This window comes from Oncorhynchus clarkii, chromosome 23 (assembly GCF_045791955.1).
Source record: "Oncorhynchus clarkii lewisi isolate Uvic-CL-2024 chromosome 23, UVic_Ocla_1.0, whole genome shotgun sequence".
In the NCBI taxonomy this organism is placed as follows: Eukaryota; Metazoa; Chordata; class Actinopteri; order Salmoniformes; family Salmonidae; genus Oncorhynchus; species Oncorhynchus clarkii.
Genome location: NC_092169.1, coordinates 11166013 through 11187255, shown reverse-complemented (window position 1 = coordinate 11187255; position 21243 = coordinate 11166013). Strand labels below are relative to the sequence as shown.

Sequence of the window (21243 nt, the reverse complement as noted above, 5' to 3'; positions counted from 1 at the left end):
CAAATCAGTCATGTTTAACAGCATAGTGCAACACACTTTGAAAGGCGGAGACCATTCCATTGAAGTTTCCCAATCACTCACAGCTGGCACAAAAAAATATATACTTTAAATGTTGGAACCTTGATGATCACTACATTGTGTTAGTTAAAGTTACATCAAATGTAGCCTACAATGTAACAATTTCTATCAGCGGACTACAATGTTACTGTTATGGTTACATTCGGCATACATGCTAATTGGCATCTTTCCATGAACTAAAAACGTTCAAGAATAATATGCAGTCAACCCGTGGGAAAGAAATATGTTGATTGTTGCGGTGGGAATTGTAGTTCTTCTGGCCTTCCCAATGTTCTCGCAACATTACCGTGACGTTGTTGCAACGTGATATCATGCGCTGGCTGTGGACTGCTCGATAACCACTTCCGCTTTTTTTCCACGCAGGTCAACATTTGCGTTTACCTAGAAAGACAGTAAAGACATTGTAGAAAGGTTTTTGTTGGTTAAAACTCACGTTTAGGAGATCGACAGGTTGAGATATTTATGGAGCATAATAATGGAGATACTTCTAGCTGGTCGATGCAGCGACGAATGGAAGGTTTGGTCAACAAACACATGGCAGACATAGCACTAGAAACGCTCCAACAGAGACTATCAGCTGTGTCCGACGAAATGAACCATCTTGCGGAACATGTCTCGAGACGCTCGGAGGATGTTCCCAAGTATGATATTCCAAGACGCACAGATGTAAACTTTGACGTTGAGTCACTGAGTGCAACATTTAGCACGGGTGGTGTTGGGGAAAAGTTGGCGATCCCCGGCACCTCATCATCAGCAGGTAACGTTTTACCCTTGCTTGATTAACTATAGTTGTGTTTTTAAAGTGAATTTCCTACTTTGTTTTGTATTTTCTTGGAAGTAACAAGTATCGGGGGAAAAAACAAAGAATCCCAGGATTGATTCAGTTGTGTGACCAATCAGATTCTCAGGAGAAATATAGTACCCCAGGCTACATTTCTAATTGGCTGAAGAGTTACAGTAGCCAATGAGACTCACTCGCTGTTTTAGATTGATGGGGAAAATGACTACAGCTAGGCCTGTCACTGTTCCAAAATGTGACACAAAATACGACAAATCAACAAACTGACATGTCAATTCAATAAATTCTTGAAATTCTATTTTTTTATTCTTCCAATTCTTAAGAAAAGAACACTTCCTTGAAAATAAGAAACATATTCATAGAAAAAAACATGTTTTGTAGTCTCCAGCTGAAATTAATAGTCCCTATGCTGTAATCAAATTAAATTATATTAGTCACATACGCCGAATACAACAACCTTACAGTGAAATGCTTACTTACAAGCCCCTAACCAACAATGCAGTTGAAAAAATATGAATAAGAAATAAAGGAACAAGTAATTAAAGAGCAGCAGTGAAATAACAATAGCGAGACTATATACAGGGAGTACCGGTAAAGAGTCAATGTGCGAGGGCACCGGTTCGTTGTGGTAATATGTTCATGTAGGTAGAGTTATTAAAGTGACTATGCATAGATAATAAGAGAGTAGCGGCGTAAAAGAGGGGGTGGGGAGGCAATGCAAATAGTCTGGGTAGCCATTTGATTTAATGTTCAGGGGTCTTATGGCTTGGGGGTAGGAGTCTTTTGGCTTGGGGTAGAAGTCTATGACTAGGATGGCTGGAGTTTAACTATTTTTTTGGGCCTTCCTCTGACACTGCCTGGTATAGAGGTCCTGGATGGCAGGAAGCTTGCCACAGTGATGTACTGGGCTGTATGCACTGCCCGCTGTAGTGCCTTGCAGTCGGAGGCCGAGCAGTTGCCATACCAGGCTGTGATGCAACCAATCAGGATGCTCTCGATGTAGCTGTAGAACCTTTTGAGGATCTGAGGACCCATGCCAAATCTTTTCAGTCTCCTGAGGGGGAATAGGTTTCCTCCATTGGCCCCTACCTTGACCCTGTGTCATCCTAAATCAGTTTCTATCCACTGTTCCTCAGAGACGGCTGCCCAGCGTAAAATCATCTCCCTGCTGGTGGAGATTAAGGAGGAGCAGCAGAGACAGTGGGGCGTTTTGAGGCAGATGCAGGCCAGGGTTCAGGGCCAGAGCTTTCCGGTGGTAGAGGAAGAGGTGGAAGCTCTAGACATTGACATCCCACTGAGGACCATGGAGCAGTTAGATGACACAGAGAGGCACCTGGAGGATGCAGGAGCACAGAAGAGAATGGTAGGTGGACCGAGTGACCCGCAAAGGCTTGAACCAGTGACAAGCACACTACCTAATGTTGTAGTATAATACTGCTAAATAATGGGAAGTGATTGTGTTATAAATGGTGTATGTGTCTATCTATGACAGGTGTCTCACCTGTCACGAATGGGTGGGGCCACGTTTGATGATGCGGTGCGAAGGCTCATGCAGGCAGTGCTATCTTTTGCTGTGGGCTCTGAGCTCAACTGGGTGGGCCGAGGCCAGAAAAGGAGCTTCAGAAACACCCGCCTCCAAGGGGTTCTCTTCTGTAAGTACCGGTATCATATCTTACACATACTGTTAGGGTTGGGGAGAAGGATGCATGATGCAGAAAGATCAGTCTCCATAGACATTTGGAATGTAAACCACTGAAGTGAATTGGGATGCAGCACTGACCTCACTACTTCTCTATCTCCGTAGGTGCTCTGAAAAGAACCCCAGTGGGCAAAGAGGCCACACATCACCAGTTTGCAGACGTGGTGAAGAAGTGGCTGCGGTTCGCCCCATTCAGACAGGGAGGGAGTGGTCGACGGCATTATAAACCACCTGTTGACTTCCTGTGTCCAAAGGAATGTGTAGATCTGCCTACACATCAGCCTACACATCCACAGTAACTCACAATCAGCTTATTACATATATTATATTGTTTAACATTTTAGTATTTTTTTTTAAGTTTGTTACATTGCAAAAAATAAATGCTATTTGAATGTGAATACATGTGGTTTGGCCCATGTTACTTCATACAGGGCCAAACCTGTGATCTGCTCAAGTAACTTGGACCCCTGCATAAATCATGCAACGATGTAAATCACGTGCCAAACTCATTCCACGGAGGGTAGAGTGTCTGCGTGTTTTCACTCCTCCCTTGTACTTGATTGATGAATTAAGGTCACTAATTAGTAAATAACTTCAGTCACCTGGTTTTCTAGGTATTAATTGAAAATAAATCATAAAAACCTGCAGACACTAGGCACAACATGGAATGAGTTTGACACCCCTATTGTAAATTGAAGATGTATTCTCAAAGTCCAATTTCTCACACAGTTCTCAAAATTATGCCCACAATGTATATGATCTCGTATAGTCTCCAATAGAGTCACATCCCATGACGCTCCTCACATCACAGATCTGTCAGGTGTGGTTGGATGTTTGTCCCTGAGTAATTCAAACCAAATACTGCTGCAAAACCTGTTGATAAAAGTTGTGTATTGCAGTTAATGCTTTGAAGGTACTGATTAGAAAGCTTTCCGGCATATTTTTTACCCCACTAATGAGAGTATGTGCAAATATACACTACCATTCAAAAGTTTGGGGTTACATAGAAATGTCCTTGTTTTTGAAAAAGCACATTTTTTGTCCATTTAAAATAACATAAAATTGATCAGAAATACAGTGTAGACATTGTTAATGTTGTAAATGACTATTGTAGCTGGAAACGGCAGATTTTTAATGGAATATCAACATAGGCGTACAGAGGCCCATTATCAGCACTTCAGCAGGCCCATTATCAGCACTCCTGTGTTCCAATGGCACGTTATGTTAGTTAATCCAAGTTTATCATTTTAAAAGGCTAATTAATCATTAGAAAATAATTTTGCAATTATGTTAGCACAGCTGAAAACTGTTGTGTTGATTTAAAGAAGCAATAAAACTGGCCTTCTTTAGACTAGTTGAGTATCTGGAGCATCCACATTTGTGGGTTCGCTTACAGGCTCGAAATGGCCAGAAACAAATTATTTTCTTCTGAAACTCATCAGTCTATTCATGTTCTGAGAAATGAAGGCTATTCCATGTGAGAAATTGGCAAGAAACTGAAGATCTCGTACAACGCTGTGTACTACTCCCTTCACAGAACAGCGCAAACTGGCTCTAACCAGAAGAGGAGTGGGAGGCCCCGGTGCACAACTGAGCAAGAGGACAAGTACATTAGTGTCTAGTTTGAGAAACAGATGCCTCACAAGTCCTCAACTGGCAGCTTCATTAAATAGGACCCACAAAACCCCCGTCTCAACGTCAACAGTGAAGAGGCAACTCCAGGACGCTGGCCTTCTAGACAGAGTTGCAAAGAAAAAGTAGATATTCTATTAAAAATCTGCAGTTTCCAGCTAGAATAGTAATTTACAACATTAACTATGTCTACACTGTATTTCTGATCAATTTGGCTGTTAATATAGGCCATGAACATTGCAGTTTGTAGTAGGTCTATGACGTTTTCATCCTTACGAAGACGCAGGCTTCCGGGTCATTCAGATGACCTCTTTCTGCACATTATTTTTTCTATATAACTGTGAGTGAGTGAATGTTAGAGACACGAAAGCAATTTACTATATGTTAAAAAGTAATGTCCATATAAGCGTATTTCTTGTAACAACCAACATACATTGTAAATATCCATAAATTGATATTTGTAAATACATATTTCTCATTAATTTCTGTTTCCTTGTTTTGTAATGAAAAAATTTGTAATTGGGGTACCAGCCCAAACTGTTATAGCTCACTGACATTGATTCAGGTATGGTTTGTGCTGGGCACTGAGAAACACACACAAAGGCATGTTTAAAGAAATAGCTGTGTTTCTGGTTGTTTCTGGTGAATTTTGAAGGGAAAATACATCCAAAACATGCCTGATAATTTGGTCAATACACTATCGTTCAAAAGTTTTAGAACACCTACAGTACCCAAGCAAAGGTTTTTCTTTATTTGTACTATTTTCTACATTGTATAATAATAGTGAAGACATAAAACTATGAAATAATACATTTGTAATCATGTAGCAACCAAAAAAGTGTTAAACAAATCAAAATCTATTTTATATTTGAGATTCTTCAAATAGCCACCCTTTGCCTTGATGACACTCTTGGCATTCTCTCAACTAGCTTCACCTGGAAGGCTATTCCAACAGTCTTTAAGGAGTTCCAACATACAGTTGAAGTCGGAAGTTTACATACACTTAGGTTGGAGTCATTAAAACTCGTTTTTCAAACACTCCACAAATTTCTTGTTAACAAACTATGGTTTTGGCAAGTCGGTTAGGACATCTACTTTGTGCATGACACAAATAATTTTTCCAACACTTGTTTACAGACAGATTATTTCACTTATTCACTGTATCACAATTTCAGTGGGTCAGAAGTTCACATACACCAAGTTGACTGCCTTTAAACAGCTTGGAAAATTCCAGAAAAGGACGTCATGGCTTTAGAACTTCTGATAGGCTAATTGACATCATTTGAGTCAATTGGAGGTGTACCTCTGGATGTATTTCAAGGCCTACCTTCAAACTCAGTGCTTCTTTGCTTGACATCCTGGGAAAATCAAAAGAAATCAACCAAGACCACAGATTATCTTTTTTTGTAGATCTCCACAAATCTGGATCATCCTTGGGAGCAATTTCCAAACGCCTGAAGTTACCACGCTAATCTGAACAAACAATAGTGTACGCAACTATAAACACCATGGGACCATGCAGCCACCATACCGCTCAGGAAGGAGACACATTCAGTTTCCTAGAGATGAACGTACTTTGGTGCGAAAAGTGCAAATCAATCCCAGAACAACAGCAAAGGACCTTGTGAAGATGCTGGAGGAAACGGGTACAAAAGTATCTACAGGATATCACAAAAGTGAGTACACCCCTCACATTTTTGTAAATATGAGTATCTTTTCGTGTGACAACACTGAAGAAATGACAATTTGCTAAAATGTAAAGTAGTGAGTGTACAGCTTGTGTAACAGTGTACATTTGCTGTCCCCTCAATAAGACAACACACAGCCATTAATGTCTAAACCGCTGGCAACAAAAGTGAGTACACCCCTAAGTGAAAATGTCCAAATTGGGCCCAAAGTGTCCATATTTTGTGTGGCCACCATCCTTTTCAAGCACTGCCTTAACCCTCTTGGGCATGGAGTTCACCAGAGCTTCACAGGTTGCCACTGGAGTCCTCTTCCACTCCTCCATGACGACATCACGGACCTGCAGGAGGCCTACAAACCTGACTCAGTTACACCAGCTTTGTCAGGAGGAATGGGCCAAAATTCACCCACCTTATTGTGGGTGGCTTGTTGAAGGCTACCTGAAACGTTTGACCCAAGTTAAACAATTTAAAGGCAATGCTACCAAACACTCATTAAGTATATGTAAACTTCTGACCCACTGGGATTGTGATGAAAGAAATAAAAGCTGAAATAAAACATTCTCTCTACTATTATTCTGGAATTTCACATGCTTAAAATAAAATGGTGATCCTAACTGACCTAAAAAAAAGGGAATTTTTACTCGGATTAAATGTCAGGAATTGTGAAAAACTGAGTTTAAATGTATTTGGCTAAGGTGTATGTAAACTTTCGATTTCAACTGTATGCTGAGCACTTGTTGGCTGTTTTTCCTTCACTATGCGATCCGACTCATCCCAAACCATCTCAATTTGGTTGAGGTCGGATGATTGTGGTAATCTGATGCAGCACTCTATCACTCTCCTTTTTGGTCAAATAGCCCTTACACAGCCTGGAGGTGTGTTGAGTCATTGTCCTGTTGAAAAACAAATGATAGTCCCACTAAGCCCAAACCAGATGCGATAGCGTATTGCTGCAGAATGCTGTGGTAGCCATGCTGGTTAAGTGTGCCTTGAATTCTAAATAAATCTGTGTCACCAAAGCACCATAACACCTCCTCCTCCATGCTTCACGGTGGGAACCACACATGCAGAGATCATCTGTTCACCCACCCTGCGTCTCACAAAGACACGGCGGTTGGAACCAAAAATCTCACATTTGGACTCCAGACCAAAGGACAAATTTCCGCCTGTCTAATGTCCATTGCTTGTGTTTCTTGGCCCAAGCAAGCCTCTTATTATTATTGGTGTCCTTTAGTAGTAGTTTCCTTTCAGAATTTCGACCATGAAGGCCTGATTCACACGTTCTCTGAACAATTGATGTTGAGATGTGTCTGTTACTTGAACTCTGGGAAGCATTTGTTTAGGCTGCAATTTCTGGGGCTGTTAACTCTAATGAACTTATCCACTGCAGCAGAGGTATCTCTGGGTCTTCCATTCATTCTTGTGGTGGTCCTCATGAGAGCCAGTTTCATCATAGCACTTGATGGTTTTTGCGACTGCACTTACGTTCTTGAAATGTTCTGTAATGACTGACCATGTCTTAAAGTAATGATGGTCTGTCGTTTTTCTTTGCTTATTTGAGCTGTTCCTGCCATAATATAGACTTAGCCCTGTTTGGTAATAGACCATCTTCTGCATACCTTGTCATAACACAAATGATTGGCTCAAACGCATTAAGAAGGAAATAAATTCCACAAATGAACTTTTAAGAAGGCACACCTGTTAATTTAAATGTATTCCAGGTGACCACCTCATGAAGCTGTTTGAGAGTGTTCAACGCTGTCATCAAGGCTACTTTGAAGAATCTCAAATATTAAATATATTTTGATTTGTTTAACACTTTTTTTGGTTACTACATGATTACATATTTGTTATTTTATAGTTGTGATGTCTTCACTATGATTCTACAATGTAGAAAATAGTAAACATAAAGAAAAACCCTTGAATGAGTAGGTGTTCTAAAACTTTTGACAGGTAGTGTATATCCCAACCACAACTGAAATACAAATAAGTTCTGTATTACTTTAAAAGATCGGTCTAACGCTTTAAGTTCAGAAAGTCACAACCAAACCACTGTTTTAACTCAATGTACATGTTATAACCCATTATTCCTATTTGTGTATCCTTCACTATGCTTAGGATGTACTTTTTTACGACACGCTGTCGTTCACGTCGATCCAGAGCATCCCAAACATGCTCAATGGGTGACATGTATGGTGAATATGCAGGCCATGGAAGAACTGAGACATTTTCAGCTTCCAGGAATTGTGTACAGATCCTTGCAACATGGGGCTTTGCATTATCATGCTGAAACATGAGGTGATGGTGGCGGATGAATGGCACGACAATGGGCCTCAGGATCTCGTCACGGTTTCTCTTTGCATTCAAATTCCCATCGATAAAATGAGGAAAACACTTCAAGTGCTTATGGAACATTTCTGGAATCTTTTATTTCAGCTCATGAAAGATAGGAACAACACTTTACATGTTGCGTTTATATTTTTGTTTGTATATTTAGTAACTTTGCAACTACTTATTACTTTTCAGCTACTTTGCAACTACTTAGCCCTAACCTTAAAACCTTTAACCTAAATCCTAACCTTGACCCTAACCCCTAGCCTAGCTAATGTTTGTTACCTCGCTAACATTAGCATTAGCCACATAGCTAGCTAACTTGTGTTACAACAAATTGGAATTCGTAACAAATTATGCGTTTTACAAATTGATAACATATTGTACGAATTATAATTTGTAACTTTTCATCAGAAAAGGATGATGGACATCCACAAATGAATACCATACAAAATATAACATATCTTACAAATTGGAGTTCCCTGGATTTACTTTTACTATGTTACGTCTACCCCCAAGTCCAGGTTGGGGAGACAGCCACTGCCTCTGACTGGGGAGAGAAACAGGCTTGCTTGAGCGGACTGCCTGACCTTAATAGAAACAACCCTTCTCTAATTATGTAGCCTACTATAAATAATATATTTTAGGGTTCATAATACTACCAAAGTTGTATTTTGAGAAATAGCGTTCACTCACGAGATGCACATTTCTTCACTTTGCAATAGAAACTTTCTCCATTTGAATTTTTTAAATTTTCTCTATCATTCTTATTCGTGCCTATACATATTCTATGTTCATTTTGACTACTATTTTATTTGTTCCATGTTTGCTCACAGATTAGAGGGTTTGTTAAGAAGAGAGAAAGAGAGGAGATATTGTGAGTTTCTCCATAGCCCTGCTTAACTTTTTCCCTTCACAAACCAAAATAATAATTGGCAGGGGGCAGATCCAGTCATAAAATTATGAATTTAGTAGAACTGTGTGGTGTAAGAAGACACAGAAAGCCAGTAGCTGCCAGGCGCTTTAAAGTGGGATATGTTTATCTTGGTATATTATTGAGGGGGTCAAATTGTCCTGTCTCTAATATTGGAGGGGGTCAATACCACCCGATTCCCCGCAAGTTACGCGCCTGCGCACACATACAAAAAGAGAGAAAAAATGTTGTAATTTTTGCAGGAAAACAGGACATCCACACCAATAAAGCGGGGTGTACCCATGCCAAGGGCATCCCTTGCAAAGACACGTGACGTGAAAGCACTGATTTTACTTTAGTTCTCCAGCTGTTGCTAGGGATGTCGAATGCACGCATTGAACTGTGGAGGAAGGAAAGACAGGAACTAGAGTAAATCATGGACCCAGCCGACTCGGTAAAGGACCGGAGCCCAACTTTCTACGACGAACTATGAAAACTCCATCATTTGAATGACACAAACGTGACTTATTACTTCACAACTGGAGGCAATTATAAACATACATCAGAGTTGTCGGTTTAGGAGCTCAATTCTGCCGACTTGGTACGTTTGCAAGAGATACGTTTTCATTGTGTTTACATTTTGCAGCATTGTTTATAGAACTTTTCTCAATTTATTTCTCAATTTCCATGCCAGTAAGCCTGTCCGTAAATCATAAACGGCATATTTAGAAAGTATGATAATAGGCCCTATGTATTCATGTCGCCTGTTATTTTAGTCTGAGAACTATTGTCCCCGAAAATACTTATCCTCCTGTTTGGATGGAAACTAAAAATCTCAAACATTGTCTCGCATTCAGTTACATGTAATCTAATTAACGTTACAAAGAAACAGCAAGTAAACAGTTGGCAGCAATAATAAAAACATCTGAAAAAGTAGCACATTTACATTTGTTCACCTAATCGAGAATGACCACAAGTTACAGACCTATGATGACACCAAATGCGTTTGATCGATAATTTATGTCTTCTTCTAATGCCTCTAAGGGGAAAGTCATCCAAAAGTAGTCAGATATTTACTTAGTTTGGGTAATTCTAAACTGCTGCCTGGTCTCAGATTTAATGTAACATAGTAAAGCAAATCTGGAACAGTCAAGTTAGTATATAATATGTAATGTTTGGTATGGTTACTTAAAGGCAACTAAAGTTGGGTGTGTAATGGGAACGTCTAGCAACCCGAAGGTTGCGAGTTTGAATTTTATCATGGACAATTTGAGCTAATTAGCAACTTTTCAACTACTTGCTACTTTGCAACTACTTAGCATGTTAGCTCACCCTTCCCCTAACCTTAACCCTTTTACCTAACCCCTAAAGCTAACATTATCCAGCTAGCTAATGCTTGCCACCTAGCTATAATTAAGCAATAAGCCATGAGGGGGGTAAGGTATATGGCCTATATTCCATGGCTAAGGGCTGTGCTTATGTGCAACGCAACATGGAGTGCCTGGATACAGCTCTTAGTCGTGGTATATTGGCCATATACCACACACCGAGGTTCCTTATTGCTATTATAAACTGGTTACCAGTGTAAAAATAAATGTTTTGTCATACCCGTGTTATAATGTCTGATATACCACAGCATTCATTTGTGGATGTCCGTCACCCAATTCGTATGTGTTATGGATTACAATTGGTATTATATGTTATGAATTTGCTAAACTTATGATATATTCCAAATTATAACTGGGTGGTTTGAGCCCTGAATGCTGATTCACTGACAGCATACCATACGAAATGTAACGTCATACTAAATGGAGCATCTCAGATTTACATACAGAATAATACAAAATGCTCTGAGAACAGGTTGAAAAGTGACATCACTGATTTACAATTTTGGACAGATAACTAGCAACTGTATTACATTTAGAGAGTAGGCCTAACCAAGCCAACCCTGGCTATAGCTTATTCAACACCTGTTGCCCGGTGTCTCACCTTCGATTGAGAAATACAATGTAGTGTGCGACGAGACTCTTCGGTCAGGGATGGTGATATTGTAAACGTAAGTTGAAACAGTAGCCTACTCCATGTGCTCACTTGTATTCTGTGCAATTCACTCTAGGGAGTAGGGACTCTGTATGTTGCTATGAACCATGGCTGGATTGTCTATAGCCTATAGTACATTGGAATATTGAAGTAGGCCTACTGTAGTGGGCCTTTATGATAAGATGTATGAAGATATAGTCCTAAGAAAGCTCTAACCAACTTTTACTTATCATAGAAATAGAATATAGATATTGTGTGTACTTATCACAATTTACCCTCTAAATCGCCTCCAAGTGATTATCTGTGTTTTATTTCACAAAGTGAACTCAGAGTAAGCATGGAGAATACAAGGAGTTATACAGGTGCAAGCTCATTGTGACTCGGTACTGGGAGGTTTGCTTTCTGTTCAGCAGGTTGAGTCATAAGAGGAACTCACTGATAAGCCTTCAGTTGAGTGTTTGATCTAACAAGCGGTTCAATTTCTGCATTTCTTCTGTTCTAGTGTTCAACCATTTCAGTTTCTGATTTTAAAATTGTCTTGAGTTGGTAGCTGTCACCCTGTAGATTTCCAAACTACATTCAAAACCTGTTTTCGTTATGTTACCACAATCATTTCAAACTTTTCCAGCAAAAGTTACCTTTTTTCTTAATTACATATACATACTAAGGTGCCAGTTTTCCAGTATGCTCTGAAATATGTTTAAGATTAGCTTTGGGGAAAAAGCAGACTGGTGTTTCGTAGAACTTCAGTCACAGGTTAGAATTTGAAGAACTGTGCCAAGACTGGCAGTTTATTACTTAGCCAATAGTTTGTTTTACCCTTCTCTCCTTTACAGACTAGCAGGTTCCCTGTGTTCAAAGCTTCCATGCACACTCCGCTGAATATTACTGTCCAATTCAGGATTTCTCTCCATTACCATATTGTAATTGGCTGTAGTTTTCTTTTACCTGTCCGTTTCTTCCCCCAGAAGTCTGCTGTGGTTGCGTGCAGATCACCAGTAGGGAAATGTTTGTCATCACTTCAGACTCTAACCACAGAAAGCATAGGAGATATACTACTGCAAAAAAAAGCTCTTTATGGTAGACTTGGTCAGAAGTTGGAGTTTCACACTCGAATATAAAGTTAGGATTCGGCTCTGATTGAGAGGGAGAACACTTCGACCTCTGAGAATAGTAGCCATAAATGCTGTCATATAGAGTTTGGCATAAAGCCTATCATAACAAGCCATGACAACAGTACAGCCAATAAACCTATAGCCATTCACCTCACCCATCTGTCTGCTAGCCCCAACTAACTACTACTGTAGATGCAGTGTAGGAAATCTGTTACTGTCAGAGCAAGAAAACAAGTCAGTTCATAATTTGGTGGGGACAGATGAGCAGCTTTTGCGTTAAAGCCTGCTTTTAGACGCCCTTCACTGCGTTATTTTATCCAACCCTACTGAAATACAGCTGGAGATGCAGAGCTCAGCAGTTTGCAGTGTTGAGAGAAGTGCAGGGAGTTGGATGTGGAGTTGCGATTGTAGGGTGTTACGTGGGATGCTTTGATAGCTGGTACTGTCTTTAGAAATTTAGAACGGGCAACCACTGTTTTAGGATAACTCCCTCTTGTCAATCTGTGTGTATGTGTGATTCATGTGAGTCTTAGTGGCTGTGACCTCCTATACAAGCAGGGACATACACCTAATCAAAGTGGAAACAGGTTGAATGTGTCTTTTTGAGGGAGCCACATTTGGCCCCAAGCATTGACACTCCAACACACAATAGTTATCCAGAATTCACCTATTGTTGCTTTATTTCAAGTTTTATTTGTAGAGGACATCATATACAGGTAACTGCCAAAGTAATGGAAACACTTGAGTAAATGAGGGATACAAAGTATATTGAAAGCAGGTTACTTTGGTGTTCTTGGGCACAGGGACTATGGTGTCTGCTTGAAACATGTAGGTATTAGACTTGGTCAGGGAGAGGTTGAAAATGTTAGTGAAGACACTTGCCAGTTGGTCAGTGCATGCTCGGAGTACACATCCTGGTAATCCATCTCAATGTTGACGTGTTTAAAGGTCTTACTCACATTGGCTACGGAGAGTGTGATCACACACTCATCTGGAACAGCTGGTGCTCTCATGCATGGTTAAATTTTGCTTGCCTCGACGTGAGTGGAGAAGGCAGTTAGCTCGTCTGGTAGGCTCACGTCAGTGTGTAGCTTGCGGCTGGGTTTCCCTTTGTAATCTGTTATAGTTTTCAAACCTGCCACATCCGACGAGCGTCAGAGCCGGTGTAGTAGGATTCAGTCTTAGTCCTCTATTGACACTTTGCCTGTTTGATGTTTTTTGAGGGCATAGTGGGATTTCTTATAAGCGTCCGGATGAGTGTCCGCTCCTTGAAAGTGGCAGCTCTACGCTGTAGCTCAGTGCAGATGTTGCCTGTAATCCAAGGCTTCTGGTTGGGATATGTACGTACGGTCACTGTGGGGACCGTGTCGTCAATGCACTTACTGATGAAGCTGGTGACTGATGTGGTATACTCCTCAATTTCATCGGATGAATCCCAGAACGTATTCCATTCGGTGCTAGAAAAACAGTCTTGTTTGCTTATGGCGGTCTGAGAGCCTGCATCGGTATGTGGTGGTAAATGGGCAGCTATGAAAAATATAGATAAGCTCCAGGTAAATCGTGTGGTCTACAGCTTTTCATGAGGTACTCTACCTCAAGGCAAGCAAAACCTCAAGACTTCCTTAATATTAGATTGCGCACCAGCTGTTGTTGACAAATAGACACAGACCACCACCCCTCGTCTTACCGGAGGTTGCTGTTCTATCTTTCCAATGCATGCAAAAACCAGCAAACTGTGTATTATCCATTTCCTCGTTCAGCCACGACTCAGTGAAACGTAAGATATTACAGTTTAATGTCCCATTGGTAGGATAGACTCCGATGGAGCTCATCCAATGATTGCACGTTTCCCAGTAGGACAGATGGTAAAGGTGGATTATCCACTCGCCGACAAATTCTCACCAAGCACCCGGATCTGTGTCCCCTGTATCGGTGTCTCCTCTTCATGCCAATGATGGGGATTTGGTCCTGGGAGGAGATATACACTGCTCAAAAAAATAAAGGGAACACTAAAATAACACATCCTAGATCTGAATGAATGAAATATTCTTATTAAATACTTTTTTCTTTACATAGTTGAATGTGCTGACAACAAAATCACACAAATTATCAATGGAAATCAAATTTATCAACCCATGGAGGTCTGGATTTGGAGTCACACTCACAATTAAAGTGGAAAACCACACTACAGGCTGATCCAACTTTGATGTAATGTCCTTAAAACAAGTCTAAATGAGGCTCAGTAGTGTGTGTGGCCTCCACGTGCCTGTATGACCTCCCTACAACGCCTGGGCATGCTCCTGATGAGGGGGCGGATGGTCTCCTGAGGGATCTCCTCCCAGACCTGGACTAAAGCATCCGCCAACTCCTGGACAGTCTGTGGTGCAACGTGGCGTTGGTGGATGGAGCGAGACATGATGTCCCAGATGTGCTCAATTGGATTCAGGTCTTGGGAACGGGCGGGCCAGTCCATAGCATCGATGCCTTCCTCTTGCAGGAACTGCTGACACACTCCAGCCACATGAGGTCTAGCATTGTCTTGCATTAGAAGGAACCCAGGGCCAACCGCACCAGTATATGGTCTCACAAGGGGTCTGAGGATCTCATCTCGGTACCTAATGGCAGTCAGGCTACCTCTGGCGAGCACATGGAGGGCTATGCGGCCCCCCCAAAGAAATGCCACCCCAGATCATGACTGACCCACCGCCAAACCGGTCATGCTGGAGGATGTTGCAGGCAGCAGAACGTTCTCCACAGCGTCTCCAGACTGTCACGTCTGTCACATGTGCTCAGTGTGAACCTGCTTTCATCTGTGAAGAGCACAGGGTGCCAGTGGTGAATTTGCCAATCTTGGTGTTCTCTGGCAAATGAAAAACGTCCTGCACGGTGTTGGGCTGTAAGCACAACCCCCACCTGTGGACGTCGGGCCCTCATACCACCCTCATGGAGTCTGTTTCTGACCGTTTGAGCAGACACATGCACATTTGTGGCCTGCTGGAGGTCATTTTGCAGGGCTCTGGCAGTGCTCCTCCTGCTCCTCCTTGCACAAAGGCGGAGGTAGCAGTCCTGCTGCTGGGTTGTTGCCCTTCTACGGCCTCCTCCACGTCTCCTGATGTACTGGCCTGTCTCTTGGTAGCGCCTCCATGCTCTAGACACTACGCTGACAGACACAGCAAACCTTCTTGCCACAGTTCGCATTGATGTGCCATCCTGGATGAGCTGCACTACCTGAGCCACTTGTGTGGGTTGTAGACTCCGTCTCATGCTACCACTAGAGTGAAAGCACCGCTAGCATTCAAAAGTGACCAAAACATCAGCCAGGAAGCATAGAAACTGAGAAGTGGTCTGTGGTCCCCACCTGCAAAACCACTCCTTTATTGGGGGTGTCTTGCTAATTGCCTATAATTTCCACCTGTTGTCTATTCCATTTGCACAACAGCATGTGAAATTTATTGTCAATCAGTGTTGCTTCCTAAGTGGACAGTTTGATTTCACAGAAGTGTGATTGACCTGGAGTTACATTGTGTTGTTTAAGTGTTCCCTTTATTTTCTTGAGCAGTGTACATCTTTCGCCTCCGATTCGTTAAAGAAAAATTATTTGTCCAGTCCAAGGTGAGTAATCGCTATTCTGATGTCCAGAAACTCTTTTCGGTCATTAGACGGTGGCAGAAACATTGTACAAAAACAAGTTACAAACAATGCAAAAAAACACAGAATAGCACAATTGGTTAGGCTCCAGTAAAATGGCAGCCATCCCCTTCTGCGCCATTACTAAAAATGTTGCTGGGTTTTCCACTCTCAACAGTTGTCCCGTGTGTATCAAGAATGGTCCACCACCCATTGGAGTCAACATGGGCTAGCATCCCTGTGGAATGCTTTCAAGACATTTGTAGAGTCCATGTCCTAATGAATTGAGGCTGTTCTTAGGGCAAAAGTGGGTGCAACTCAATATTAGGTGTTTCTAATGTTTGGTATACTCAGTGTAGGTTGCTACATTTGATGCCGTCAACACTAGCAATCAATAATAAGTGCCATTTATTTTCCATTATTTGATTCACTTCTGAATTGACACCAACCCTGGCAGTGAATTGTGTTTTGCTATAACTAGGGTTATTTTTTCCTGACATTGTTACATAACCTAGAAAGACTTTCGGCCTGTTTTGTTTTTTTACTTCTTTCTGGTCAGTTGGTCATTTATTTATACCCATGCAGGGCTTTGAGTCAGTGATGACATTTGTTACTGTAGAGTTTTTTGCCTCAAATGTCAGCCGCAGGAGCTTTCCTGTTTACCTGGCCCTTTGCAGTGTGTGTTTGTACCGTATGTGTGTGTGTGACAAGATGGACGGACAATGGGGATGTTTCAGGGCAGTTACAACACCAGAGACAGAAAAATTAAAGATTTGGGTCAAATCTCTCAATGGCTGTTGGGGCTTTTCAGGAAATGCCTTCAAATACCTTCAAACCACCTCCACTTCCTCTTTCCCGTTCTCTCTCTCTCCTCTGGTATTTCCTGAGGAATGCACCAAAACATGGAAATATATTTTTGTTTTTTCAGGGGGGGGGGGTTCTGTCCCAGAAACTGGAGAGTCCATACAGCAGCATGCAATGATTGACAACAGGGGTCTGGTCACAGACCAGCATCTGAGCGAGAGTGTGGATGTGTGTGAGAAAGTCAGAGAATGTTTATACAGCCCTAGACATGACTGTCAGATCAAAGCTAGTCTGGGTAGGGCCTGAGCTGCAGGTGTTTGTCCAGGTTTCCCCCCAAAAAAGTAAAACTACCCTTTCACCTTTTAACCCCAAACAGTAGCCACTAGCAGTTACAATTAAATAGGCAGGTCTGAGACTGAAGTAGTCTCCTACAGTTACAATATAATACATCTATGTAGACTGAGGGACTGTAGTCCTTTCAGATAGACACAGTGATGATGTTTCATTCTCATGCCTGCTCTCTCTGGGCTGGAGAGCTGGCATTTCATTTATAAGCATTGTGTATGTACAAAATATGCCCCAAAACATGCTTAGACCATGCACACACACGTTTTCTAGTGGTTGCAATCTTGCATTGCAAGAAGGCAAAAGTAGCCAAGTAGTAGCCTTATGCAAATGGTAAATATGATACCTCTTATTCATAACCAAAGAACAGGTAGGCCTAGCTAAATATAATAACAAGTTGCAATAATTTGCCATTAGTGAGAAGAACGAAAATGTATTTATCTTTGCATTCAAAAATAATAATTCTGGGACATATTGTGTTGACCTTGGCTTTACTGGAATATACTAACTACTAGACAGTACTGGAGTGTAGCCTACAGGACTGAGAATGACATTCTGTTTTCTCCCCCACAGAGACAGGCACGACAAAGGACAGGAGGATAGCATGTCCATCAGCTCACTCATTGAACGCAGCGAGGAGAAGAAAGGGAGCTTCTTCAAGGTATGGTGGGAGGGAGGGGGGAGTAAATGAGAGAGAAGATGAATTATGGGGGTCAGGCAGAAGAGGGAGATGGGGAGGAGCCTTCTTGAAACTGTGCTTGTGACTTTTGTTCTGTCGTTGTCAGTATGTCCATCTGTGTCTGTAACGGCCTGTTCTAGTTTTGTCTGTTAAGTTAATCAACTGATACTTATTTGAGGAAGTTGGGGTTAGTTAGATTATTGACATTAAAAAGTCCCCATGTTCTTTCATTTTCGCATCTCAAAGTCCATGCAACAGATTTATGATATATACCCTCCATTAAAGCTGTGGTTGAGCCCTCACTGTTTTCCGTAATTAGTCTGAGTTGTGGGTTCGAGCCTCTATCTCTCTGTAATAACGACATCAACCACATTTAAGCTGTGAACTCAGTGAAGAGCCTCTTTCAATAAGTCTGTTGGGTGGTTATGTGCTGGGACCTGCTTAGCTAGTGAGCCTCTAGCTCACTAGCTAATTATAGACCTGCACACTCCACACCACCACACTAACTAATTATAGACCTGCACACTCCACACTACCACCACACCACTTGTCAGTGTTTGTGAAGAGGGGTAGAATATCTACTGATTCCAAATCAACTCTTTATATATCCTAACTTTCAATGGGAGGGTAATAGTTTACTCTAATGAACTGTGTCCATAGAACACACCCTCTCTATTTCGAGACCAGTCAATTTCTCACACTTTGAAGCCATTCAATTCAGATAGTAAATTAAAGCTATGATGGGGTTATGCATTCAGTATGAGTTACTGTAAGGCTGATGTTTGATAGCAGGAAAGGGGGATGAGGGGATAACAAGAGGAAAGGAGAGGGGAGATGAGAATAGAGCGGAGTAAATGGGAATATGAGCACTAGGTCCACTTCAGACTGAAATTCCAGAGTCTTATCAATCCAGTCATCAATCAGTTCCTGTTCATATGGTTTCAGACTAAGAGAAAGATGAAAGGCTATATACAGTCCTTACCATATGTATTTGGACAGTGAAGCTAAATATACAGCTCTGGAAAAAATTGAGACCACTGTGAAATGATCAGTTTCTCTGGTTTTACTATTTATAGGTATGTGTTTGGGTAAAAAAAAAAGAACTTTTATTTTTATAAATTACTGACATTTCTCACAAAATTCCAAATAAAAATATTGTCATTTGGAGCATTTATTTGCAGAAAATGACAACTGAATGATGCAGTGTTGTCAGACCTTGAATAATGCAAAGAAAATAAGTTCATATTCTTTTTTAAACAACACCATACTAATGTTTTAACTTAGGAAGAGTTCAGAAATCAATATTTTGGTGGAATAACCCTGATTTTCAATCACAGCTTTCATGCGTCTTGGCATGCTCTCCACCAGTCTTTCACATTGATGTTGGATGACTTTATGCCACTCCTGGCGCAAACATTCAAGCAGCTCGGCTTTGTTTGATGGCTTGTGACCATCCATCTTCCTCTTGATCACATTCCAGAGGTTTTCAATGCGGTTCAGGTCTGGAGATTGGGCTGGCTATGACAGGGTCTTGATCTGGTGGTCCCCCATCCACACCTTGATTGACCTGGCTGTGTGGCATGAAGCATTGTCCTGCTGGAAAACCCAATCCTCAGAGTTGGGGAACATTGTCTGAGCAGAAGGAAGCAAGTTTTCTTCCAGGACACCCTTGTACGTGGCTTGATTCATGTGTCCTTCACAGACAAATCTGCCCGATTCCAGCCTTAATGAAGCACCCCTAGATCATCACCGATTCTCCACCAAATTTCAGTGAATGCGAGACAGTGGCTTGTAAGGCCTCGCCAGGTCTCGCACCCACTGTGAAATTTGGTGGAGGATCGGTACTGTTATTGTGAAGTGGCAACGTCTAGGAGCAACAACCGATCAGCCGCAAAGTGGTAGGCCACACAAGCGCACAAAGGTGCGTAAACATAATCTGTCCTCGGTTGCAACACTCACTACCGAGTTCCAAACTGCCTCTGTAAGCAACGTCACATAATAACTGTTTGTTGGGAGCTTCATGAAATGGGTTTCCATGGCGGAGCAGTCTCACACAAGCCTAAGATCACCATGCACAATTCCAAGCCTCGGCTGGAGTGGTGTAAAGCTTGCCACCATTGAACTCTGGCTTGATGAACAGTAGGCCTGATTACCAACAATGCTGAAACAGCCTACAGGGAGAAGGTTCGGGCCCTGGGAGTGGTGCCAAGACAATAACCTCACTCAATGTCAACACGACAAAGGAGCTGATCGTTGACTTCAGAGGGAGCACGTCCCATCCACATCGACGGGACAGCAGTGGAGGTGTGAAGCTTTAAAACCCTGTCTGGCTGTATCATCGCCTGGTACAGCAGCTGCAATGCCCGCAACCCCAGGGCTCTCCAGAGGGTGGTGTGGTCTGCCCAAACCATCACCAGTGGCAAACTACCTGCCCTCAAGTTATACCTACTACACCTGATATCACAGGAAGGCCAAAAAGATCAAGGACATCAACCATGAGCATCAACCAATGAGCACCACCAACACAGTGAATGGAAAAATTGATTAAAAGGAATCTCCCTCTGCTGGTGATTGGCTGAATTATGCAATCCTACAGGAGGGCTGTGATTGGTTAATGATCTATAATGTACATTTCTATGTATTAAAATGTATAATTTCTACAAAAGTAGCAGAGAGCCCACTGGAAATGTTATATTGTTCCAATTAGGGGTGTGAAAGTTTTAAATGTTAAATCGTTTAAACATTCAATTGTTTCAACGAAGTTGGGATCCTTAACGTTAAGAAACATCGCTAATTGAAAAACAGTTATTTTCCCCACTTAATTAAAATCAAAGTTCAGTTATCACAGCCATTCTTTTCTGTATTTTCTGCAATGGGCTATAAAGGTCTGGGGGAGTTGTGTAGTAATCAAAAACTGTAGTTTTCAGATTAATATATTTAATGTTGATTATGTTCGTGAAATATATTTCGGAATATAGCCATGCTCCATTTTAGAGCCCACTAAATATTGAGTATAATGACACCAAAATGTCTGTACCATGTATGGATCGTAGGGTTTTACAGGAAGCATGTATAGGTCTAAAAAAGGGCCTAAAATGGCCACTTTCATCATGATTTTAAATATGTTAAACATATTCCTGCCCAATGAAATTTTATTGTGAGAATTGCCAGAACATTCTGAGATGCACAAAATATTTTTCAGCCATGCTAATATGGAATTGGCCTACAGCTAGAATGTCTGTGGCAGCAGCCAAATGTAATCTATCAACACCCAGCTGGCATCATGTACTGAATGTGTCACTCCATTTCTCTGTTCCCATCCGCACTAGGCTCAAGCGGTATACCGTATATACCGGGGTATTTGGAAAAAGCCACGGGTTGGCAATGCATATCGGAGGTCCCTGGCAATTCCCGCATGACAGTGCAGAACTGTACTTTTTACCCTTGATTTTTAATAACTCATTGGAGTGCCAGAGTGGTGATCTTCTTAAGG

General features: G+C 41.6%; 2 protein-coding genes across 2 annotated transcripts in view; both read left to right on the top strand.

The window, feature by feature from the left end:
- The first annotated feature begins 339 nt into the window (after positions 1-339).
- Positions 340-4643, top strand: LOC139381199 (uncharacterized). Its single transcript, XM_071124642.1, has 5 exons — positions 340-835; positions 2014-2240; positions 2370-2529; positions 2682-2871; positions 4114-4643. The coding sequence occupies exons 1-5, from the start codon at positions 541-543 to the stop codon at positions 4196-4198; spliced, it is 957 nt and encodes a 318-aa protein (XP_070980743.1). The 5' UTR covers positions 340-540; the 3' UTR covers positions 4199-4643.
- A 4921-nt stretch (positions 4644-9564) lies between these two features.
- LOC139381569 (ras and Rab interactor 2-like) overlaps positions 9565-21243 on the top strand; it is a 49549-nt gene continuing 37870 nt past the window's right edge. Inside the window, 2 exon segments of the mRNA XM_071125213.1 lie at positions 9565-9741; positions 17645-17732. Of these exon segments, the coding sequence (XP_070981314.1) occupies positions 17676-17732 (57 nt within the window). The 5' untranslated portion in view covers positions 9565-9741; positions 17645-17675.